Below are 10,012 nucleotides of genomic sequence, written 5' to 3'. Positions count from 1 at the left end.
CGTTAGGCTTATTTTACAAAAGCACAAAGATTTGTTTTTATTGTGAATGTACACAAATAAAAGCAAACCTTTTACAATTCCGATTATCTTTATGACTAAAAGGAGTAGTTGCTTCCACTGTTAGAAGGAAAAAAATTCAAGTGATTGCGCCTGCGCTGCAAGAGCACACACAGTTAAGTTTTGCTACCATGACAATGCAGCCTGTTCATTATCATAATAAAATACAGTCAGTCAACCATATGGAAAAAAAACACACTGCTCAGTTTAAATATGTAGGTAGTAAAATCTGTGCCGTTAAGCGTTATCACCGTATCGCCGTGATGTTATGCAAACCATTTTGTTTTACGTGGATATTGGAACGCCAGTGAAGTAGGCTACATAATAAATAATATTTTGGCATTCAAATACATTGCGAATATGGAAACATCTGATTTTGTGTCGAATGAGAGACCCAACGTTGGTTTCAGTTTCGTTTTAGCCTAAATGAATTCGTTTTGGCTTGTCGTTTATATAGCTATAGCTTCTTATATTTGTAATTCTTGTTCTTTTCTAAATACTGTTAATTGAAAGGATTTGTTGTGGAGTGAGGGGAACTAAAATAGCCTAGCTATGTTTACAGTGTTTATTATAATGTTTGTAAACATTTCGCGTCAGCATTAGGCCTATTTCTGAATGAAATAAAATGCGACTTGCGTTTTTTTTCTCTCTAAAAAACTATTTTTTTTTATATACGCGTAGCGTATTTTAACCATGCAGCAAACCTTTTTAAATATTTTGACAAATTACTGAAAAAAAAAAAAAAAAGTAAATTACTTTTTAAACCGTTTAACTGATTGTATTAATCGGTCAAAAATGATTAAGGTCGGTTAACGGTTAACCGGTTAAAATGAACATCCCTACTACAAACACAATATTTATCCATTATTTTGATTTCAAATCCAAACATTGTTACTGAAAATGCTTTTTCAGCATTGTGATTCTTGTTTACACAGTGCAGTAGCTAATACAACCTTTCATAGGCGCTTAAACGCAATGAATATAAGAAACACATTATTCAATGCTTTTTACTTTTGCATTTACTTCTAGATTGATATATTAAGTTGCTCAAGCAAGTGGCAAAACAGTTAAACTACTTTTCTTACATTTATCACAAACATTCTAAATTAAAACTTACCATTGACAGAAACAGTCAGCTCTACTGCCTTTTCTTTTGCATTGAAATCTTTATTACAAGCAATCCCTGCGATTCATAAACTTTGTTTTCCTACCTCCATGAGTGCCATCTATTATTGCCTTGTTTATCTAAAAGTGCTCTTTTCCTTTAAACCTAGCCATAGCCTATACGTTGACTGTGAAACACAGTAGACTTTAATTATATGCATTTATGGTGTACTTGCTACATTTTCGTGTCAATCCATGTTCATATTTACCGCAAACAATGCGCTGTTACTTTAATTCTTTGATTGCAGCGCAGCAATAGACTGGGTGCGGAAATGATCTCCACACTGCTGCAGACACACCGCTACTGGAACGCACTGTCGTGTGCAGTGTGAACGCTTGAATCAGTTAACATGAGCGCGGAAAAATACGCACCGCATACACACTGAAAACGGAGTAATGTGAACCTGGCATTATGTGTGTGCGCTGCGAGTGTGCATGAGCTCCAGGAGAGCACGCGAGCGCTGAATGGTTTAAATACTGGCAAGAATGAAAAAGAAATGCAGTTTATAAACTTTAGTGATGACGCGATCGCGTCTCGATTGTGCTAGTGAAAATTACTGTGTAAACTGTGCAGCGTGCAGCTCGCTTATAGTGCAGACGCGATTTGATTTAAAGCCATGTGCATTTTGAGAGGGAAGAGAGAGCGAGCGTTCATTCACTCGCGCTGTTTGAGAAATTGTCTCACAGAAAGTTTTCAAATTAGCTACTTTATAAGTTATGAGATATGAACTGTACCTCACCTTCAGCATTATAATTATTTCACCCCTACATAAAACATTGAAATAACGTTTGATTTGAGCCAATGATTTTCTTTTGTAAACCCAATACTAGGCTTGGGAATGGAGAACTGAACCAAATGATTTTCATGACACTTGGATCTGTTAACAGTTCCAAACTGTGTGCCATCTTTCACTGATGTAGAAGAAACACCATTCTAAAACATGTTTCCTGTACCGTTGAATCTATAAAAGAAAATTGTTTAGTTGAAAGCTTACAGTCTGAACATAAAGTGATAAAATAAGACTTGGCATGCCGTGAAATATACACTACTGTTCAAAATTTTGGGGTTGGTAAGATGTTTTTTTAATGTTTTTAAAAGAAGGCTACATTTAATTGATCAAAAATACAGTAAAAACAGTAGTACTGTGTAGGGCTGTCATGATTAGTCGATTTTATTAGACTATTTGATTTTTAAAAATCCTCAACTTCATTTTGCACGCGCCGACTAACCGGCAAAATAAAAACGCATTTTTATGCGCATTTCACAGACGAGAATGTATAAAACACATTATTAGTCTGTTTTCCATTCAAAAATCATAATTAAGCATAATTGTGAATTCACAAATGCTACGATTTGGTTCCATTAATAATCAAAAGCATCTCAAATTAATTGATTTTATTTAAGAAAAAAAAATTATTATTTTTTTTTTCAGAAATACTCCACATTTACATTTTTCTCCTAAATAAATTCTGGCAAATAATATTTCTGGTAAATACTCCTTTAAAAAGTGTTTTTTTTTTAGTAGACTAGAACATGTGGATATGTTGTCATTCTTACACTATAATACTGAACTTTGATTTCAGTGATTTGGACTATGAGATGGACACTTGCTTCTTGCACTGTATGTTGCACTTTACTTTTTTTGTTTTGGATTTCATTTGGTTTAATGAAATATTCTTAAGTAAAATTGTTGATTTTTTTTTGTGGGAATTTAATCGTTTAGATTAATCGATAATTTAGTCGATAGATTAATTGAAATAAAAATAGTCGTTAGTGGCAGCTCTAGTACTGTGAAATATTACAATTTAAAATATTTTTTTTTGCTTAAATATATGTAAAAATGTAATTTAATCCAGTAATGAAATTTCAGCAGTCATTACTCCAGTCTTCAGCATCACATGATCTTTTAGAAATCATTTTAATATCCTGATTTGTTGCTCACGAAACATTTCTTATTATCAATGTTGAAATCAGGGCTGCTTAAAGTAAGAAAAAAAAAAGTTTGAAATATAAATATTTCATAACTCTATAAATGTCTTAACTGCAGAGATGCAAACAAGTAAGGGGGAAAAAGGTGAGAACATTACGTGATTGGGGGCATGCTCCACACGGAATTTCTTTTAAAGATAGCCTATTTGCTTTACATGTTCATTTGTAGTTACTTTAAAGGTGACATATCATGAAAATGATATTAAGTGCTATAATCAGGTCCCTGGTGCATCTACCAACCAAGGAAATATAATAAATGATTTGTGGAGTATTTTGAGCTGAAACTTCACAGACACATTCTGGGGACACCAGAGACTTATATTACATATAGTAAAAAGGGGCATAATATGTCACCTTTCAGGTATTTACTAAATATTTTTTATTACCTTATATGTTTAAAACTGTAATTTTTCACACACAAAAAAAACAAAAACGTCTTGTTGCAACGTTTTATAAAAATCAAGATGGAATACATTTGGTCAAAATCCCATGTTATAAAAGATGAAGTGCTATGCAGGCATAGGGCTGCACGATAAATCGCAAGCGATATTTAATGCGCATCTTGTCAGAAAGCTGGTTCTGTAATCAGCGGTAAATCTCCATCACATGCGTGCTTTCACATTGAGCAGCATTAACTACACAGAGCCGTTGTTCACTGACGAGCTGCGCAAAAAATCGCGCGAATATGAACGTGGTTTTGCGCAGCTCGTCAGTGAACAATGGCTCTGTGTAGTTAATGCTGCTCAATGTGAAAGCCCGCAGGTGATGGAGATTTACCGCTGATTACAGAACCGGCTTTACTGATAAGATGCGCGTTAAATATTGCATGCGATTTATCGTGCAGCCATAGCAGGCTATTTAAGACAATACTGGCTGATTAGATGGCAATGCTGACCTAAAATGCAGAATGTTTGCCCTCTCTCTCTCTTCACTGTCCCCACATCTCAGACCTCAAATACATAAAATATTACACTTTTTAGACATAGTTTTTGAAGTAAAGAGTAAAGAAAATACTATACAAAACTTGAAACAAACCAGTTCTTTATTTACCCTTGTAAGCCCCCTTGTAAGCAACTTTCTCATTGGATCTAAGCAAATCTCATAGGCGACCTATTTTGATCTCAAAAAAGTGAGTTGTCACTGAAAGGTCAGGATGTTGCATCTATGTAACTGTCATTTCTGAATGGCATCAAATAAGAATTTAATGCAGCCTTGCTATATAAAGTATTCATTTCTTTCAACAAAAATCAGTCAATAAATCAATATCTTACAGACCCCAAACATTTGAACACTAGTGTAATGGAAAAAAGGGCCTACTAAATAGATAGAACATCTTGTCCTTAAACCTTGCAACAAGCATACAGCAAGACCTGTAGTTCAAATTTTTTTTTACATTACTTTTTTTTTTACAGCTGTTTAATGAATTGGTGACTGAACAAATCAGTAAACTGGCTCACTCATACAATCAGAGAAGTTTAATTAACATCTGCTTTACCATTGTAGGGTATCAGACCGAATCAGACAATCTACGGCTCGTTCGATGAATCGCTGGCCGTCTCAGTGAGCAGCCGTAAAACAGTGATTCTGTCCAAATTCCCTTTAAAATCTTAAATGATTCCCTTTGAGCTAAATTGACCTGTTTCCCTTACACCATTAAATTACTTTCAACTCTAAATAAACCAATAATGTTAATGTGTTATGCTTTACTCAAGTTTTATCAGAATTAAATCTGTGTAATTGCTGACTTATTAACGAGAATGCACAGTTAAAGATACACATTTGGGCATGTTGTTGTAGCTGATGATAATTTATGGAACAGGGATGAGAATCAAGAGCAATAATATATTTTATGTACAAGCCTGCCAAATTTCAGCTTTTGTAAAATAGATGGTACTCAAAATTCAGTCAATATCTGTGATGTTATTCAGTAATACAATACTACCCTCTGCTGGTTCCTTCAAGAATGAAACTGAACAAGATGTGGTCTGAACTTCAAATAAGATTTTTGCAACCTTACCTGGACACAATACTGGAGCCATTATAGAGGTCACTAGCATACGATAGGGTGGCCAGAGGCCTCACAGAGTTGTAACGGGTAAACTTTGATAGACACTCCATGAAATCATCCAGTTGGTTAACAGTCCTGCTGTCATCTATTAACGAGAAAAGTGACTGTGTTGAATATATCAAAATATTAAAGTTTTTATGAACAAATATACTATACTTTTTATGAACAGATACACAGTATATATTGCTTTGAATCAACCAACCCGTTATTCGAGACATCCTACTGGAGAAATAACACTGCTCCAGATCCTCAAAGTGTGCCGTCAGTCTCTTACGCCGTGATGCCAGAGTGCTGTTGTACCAAGTTTGTCTTTTACCCTAAAAGTAAAAGCAATAAATAGTGAATATCAGCATTACTCAAAGGGATATAAACCAACCATAACAGCAAATTAGAACAATTCATGAAGAAGAGGAAAAAATAATTACCTGTGAGCTTCCACCAAAAGGGTGCTGCATATATTCTGTGGGGTCTATTATGCTACTGCTGGAGACAGAAACAAGATATTATTTATTAAACGGAAAATATTGCATAATTGTTCATAGTTGTCACCTTATGTACATGATTTTATACCTTTTTTTTTTTTTTGAAATGCTATTAATGTATTTATGTGAAATATGGCATACACCTGCATAGTTGGTTTTACCTGGGTGCAGGAGAGGGAGCTTCAAACTGGGGTACAGTACTGTCTAAATTGGGGTCCATTTCACTCACTGTGTACATACCACTCATTTCCTAAAATAAAATAATCATATCTATCAGATGTACACTACAAAAGTTTGGGGTCAGTAACACTTTTATTCAGCAGACATTAAATTGACTGAAAGTGACAGTAAAGACATTTATAATGTTATAAAAATGTTATAAAACATTATAAAATGTTACAAAAAGCTGTCCTTCTGAACTTTCTATTCATCCTGAAATAAAAAAAAATCTATTAATAATAAGTAGCACCACAACTATTGATACAACACTGATAATAAATGTTTCTTGAGCACAAAATCAGCATATTAGAATGATTTTTGAAGGATCATGTGACACTGAAGACTGGAGTAATGATGCTGAATATTCAGCTTTGGATCACAGGGATGAATTATATTTTAAAATATATCCAAATAAAAAAAAAAGTTATTTTAAACTGTAATTATATTTCATTATATTCCTGTTTTTGCTCTAGCATGAGCATGAGACATCTTTCAAAATCATTTAAAAAAATCTTTCCATTCCCAAACTTTTGAACGGTAATATAAAACTGTATATATAAACATATTACAAGTGCATCATATTTCTATGTTAGACCACAAACAAACAAACAATAAATAAACAAATATTGCCACAATATTAAACTGACCTCAACTCGTTTGATATCCTCCTCCAAAAAGTTCAGTTCTTTTTGTAACTGCTCCAGTTGCTGTTGAAGTACAGACAGGGAAACTTTGAGTTAAAGACCTCATTGCTGTCAACAGTGCATTACTCAACATTTTAAAAATAGATATGGAGGCTCAACCTCTCTTTTATTTCTTCTGGCTTCTTTCAGGAACTCCATTAGGATCTGGCGCTGAGCAGCTTGTGATTCCTGTAGAAAGAGATTATTGATGGATCAGCAAAAGAGAGGCAATTGGTCTTTATGAGTCACAGCGGAGGATTTGTACCCCTTTATAAGAAAAAAACAATCAACCACGCTTCCAGGCTCTTTAACAGAGCTTTGAATCTAATGATCTTTTAAGCATTATATAATCTTTTATGCTTGTTAATGTTAATGAAAGTTACTATAAATCGACACCTATGATTTATAGTGAAAACAGCTATTTCTTTTTTTTTAACAAATCAGACAAAATATCGGTCACGTATAATTAAAAAGTATAATCAAGTCAGAAAAATGTGGCCTTTAAATGTAAAACTACATAGCAGAAATGCAGTGTGTGTATTTGCTGTTTACATTTTCAATTCCACAACATAACAATATTAGACACTGTACAAATTTGACCAATTACTGGTTTTGATTGACATTTATGCCATTTGTATATTCTTTTACAAGTCATGTGCCATGCAAATGTGGTAAAATCGTTGGTTATGGATATGGTTTATTTGGCCTTATTTTTGGTCAAACACACAAAAAAAATGATTTGGAATTCACAAAAAAGTCGCAAGTTTAGGGTTTGTGTGATCAAAATTTGTCAAATTTGGTTCATTTGAATCCACAGAAAATAACAGACATCTACAAAATCCCAATCTCTACCAATCTCTGGTGTTTCAACACCTTAGGTGTCACAATGTGAATGAAATTCTAATATAAAGCAGCTGTTCTCAGGGTGCCTGAAGAACCTGGAAGTGTTGGGCCAGGCAACAGTAATGTTATCTGAGGTTGTGTACCAACCGCCTCCAGTTGTTTCTTTTTTTGCAACAGGTACTCTAATATGTAGTTGACATTGGCTAAATCCATATTCTCTTGATCTGCACCAAGGACGTCTTGGAAAACCTGCCATTTGGTTCCATTCTATAAACAGCATATGAAACATGAACAGTAAGACATCATTTAATGTGGTACAAACTATCTATAAAAAGTTTATAAAATTTGTTTAAATAGTTTCCACTCGTTATACAAACGAAGAGCCAGATGCACTCACAGGGTTATCCCGTTTCAGACGCTTCTCTTCACATCTTTGTTTTTGTTTTAGGATCAGTTCATTCACTGTAAAATCATTAGAAAATCAGCTAAGCAAACTATAAAAATGAAAAATCAACCACATGTCTGATATAGAAACACATATTGTGGGTGGTAACAATAAAAGTTTGATGCTGTCAAATTTGAAAAGTAATTAACACATTATTAGAATATTATTAGCATACACATACCTAAGAAGTTTGGGTAGAGTTGATCCACATTATCAATGATATAATTACATTTTGGACATCTGTTGCTGTCCTCCAAACTCTGTCGTATACATTTATAACTAGATAGAAATTAAGACAAGATTGTTTGAGTCTGCAAATGGGTTGGAAAATGCAACATGGAAAGGCAAGAATAAACTCTCAGTTTAAAGAACAAGTGCTTCTCACCAGAAACTGTGGCCACACTTTGTCATGTGAGCTTCCTCTATCATCTCAAAACAAATAGGGCTATTAAGAAAAAAGACAAAATAATGACATGCAAAGCTTGCTTCCTTTTCCAATAAATCAACAAATAGCCGAAACTTGAGTGTTGTTTTGAATTAGTACACAGTGGGGTTTAAAAGTCTGAGACCACCACTAAAAATGTTATATATCATAATGTGAGTGAACATTTAAAACATTAAACATTAATTAAAAATTAAACTTTAATGGCAGCATCACTCAAGCTGAATTAACTTCACAAGTTTGTCATTTGTCAGATGTCAAGTGTCAGATATACAATTTCAACTTGTATTATTTTCTTACTTCTGTGGATAAAATGTCAGTCTCTAACATTATGTCCAATATCTCTTTTTATGGTCCACAGGAAAAAAAAAGTTCATATAAGTTTGAAACAACAAAAGCAAATGATGACGGAGCTTTCCTTTATGGGAGAACTACACATTTACCACCTTGTTGACAATAATCAATTAGCTTTATCCTAGAAATTACAGGCTTAAGTGCGGAGAAAATAACAGGATTTGCAAGATAAACCTGCGATTAAGACCGCATGTGGGAAATTGTTCAAAACAAGCACACTCAAACTTCACTAACCAGTGCTTTAGCTCTCTGCAGCCTAGTGAGGGAAGGTGAATCTACTTACCATACAAAATCGTTACTCTTGTCCTCATAGGGATTGATAAGACCGTTGTACAAGGGTCTTTTCCTGCTCGACGAGCCCAGTCTAGCGCTCTGTCCGTCGGCTACCGAGCCCAGAGTCCGCGAGGACACCCCGTTAGCCGAGCTGTTCCCGTTCTGAGCGCAGCTGCTCCCGCTGTTCGCTCCACCGGCGCCGCCGCCGCTACTGCTACTCATACTCCCAGAGCTCGTCCCGGGGACGGACCCCGCTGCACCGCCGGACTGCTGCTGCTGCCGCTGCCGAGTGCTTGACATGATTGAAGCCGTTCGCGCACGTCGGAAGGCCAGAACTGAAGGGAAAACTGCGGGGCTTCACCGCATCCGGGCGGCTGTGGGAGATACGCTAACTAGCTAAAACGACACAGATGAGAGAAACGAGGCAGAAACTTCCACCAAGCGCACTGCTAGCACTGAAAGGCGCTTATTTGAGCACAGCTGAAGCGGTTCTTCTGCATGCAAGAGGTTCACATAGGGTCTGCTCGATGCTAATGTGGATATGCAGCTCCGCAGAGATTTGTTGACAACTTTGAGAGCTTTAGAAATTTCAATCCACACTCTGCAGGATGTTCACGCAAGAACTTCCCCAAATCAAACGTTCAAGTGACGTGACTCGGCAACGGCATCTTTTGGTTTGGAGGAAAACTGCAGGTGTCAATCAAAACAATTTTTCCAACTAACTGTCGTAGATTAAAGGGGTCATATGATGTTGCTAAAAAAGAACATTATTTTATGTATTTGGTGTAATGAAATGTGTTTATGCGGTTTAAGTTTAAAAAAACACATTGTTTTCCACATACTGTACATTATTGTTTCTCCTCTATGCCCCGCCTTTCTGAAACGCGTCGATTTTTACAAAGCTCGACGGTCTGAACAGCGGGGTGTGCTCTGATTGGCCAGCTATCCAGTGCGTTGCGATTGGCCGAATACCTCAAGCGTGTGACGGATAT

The 10,012-nt window shown here is 35.5% G+C and overlaps 1 protein-coding gene across 1 annotated transcript in view; it reads right to left on the bottom strand.

The window, feature by feature from the left end:
* The window catches only part of LOC107658354 (E3 ubiquitin-protein ligase RFWD2-like), a 17,149-nt gene extending 7,514 nt beyond the window's left edge, over positions 1-9,635 (bottom strand). The window contains exons 1-11 of the mRNA XM_016446857.1: positions 9,031-9,635; positions 8,337-8,396; positions 8,133-8,230; positions 7,904-7,968; positions 7,654-7,773; positions 6,784-6,852; positions 6,628-6,687; positions 5,923-6,011; positions 5,705-5,762; positions 5,482-5,596; positions 5,229-5,364 (exon numbers count right to left, since the gene is read on the bottom strand). Of these exons, the coding sequence (XP_016302343.1) occupies positions 5,229-5,364; positions 5,482-5,596; positions 5,705-5,762; positions 5,923-6,011; positions 6,628-6,687; positions 6,784-6,852; positions 7,654-7,773; positions 7,904-7,968; positions 8,133-8,230; positions 8,337-8,396; positions 9,031-9,320 (1,160 nt within the window). The 5' untranslated portion in view covers positions 9,321-9,635. The remainder of the gene's footprint in view (positions 1-5,228; positions 5,365-5,481; positions 5,597-5,704; positions 5,763-5,922; positions 6,012-6,627; positions 6,688-6,783; positions 6,853-7,653; positions 7,774-7,903; positions 7,969-8,132; positions 8,231-8,336; positions 8,397-9,030) is intronic.
* Between the last annotated feature and the right edge of the window lie 377 nt (positions 9,636-10,012).

Source organism: Sinocyclocheilus anshuiensis, unplaced genomic scaffold (genome assembly GCF_001515605.1).
Source record: "Sinocyclocheilus anshuiensis isolate Anshui unplaced genomic scaffold, SAMN03320099.WGS_v1.1 scaffold375, whole genome shotgun sequence".
Classification (NCBI taxonomy): domain Eukaryota; kingdom Metazoa; phylum Chordata; class Actinopteri; order Cypriniformes; family Cyprinidae; genus Sinocyclocheilus; species Sinocyclocheilus anshuiensis.
This window is presented reverse-complemented; position numbering and strand designations above follow the sequence as displayed.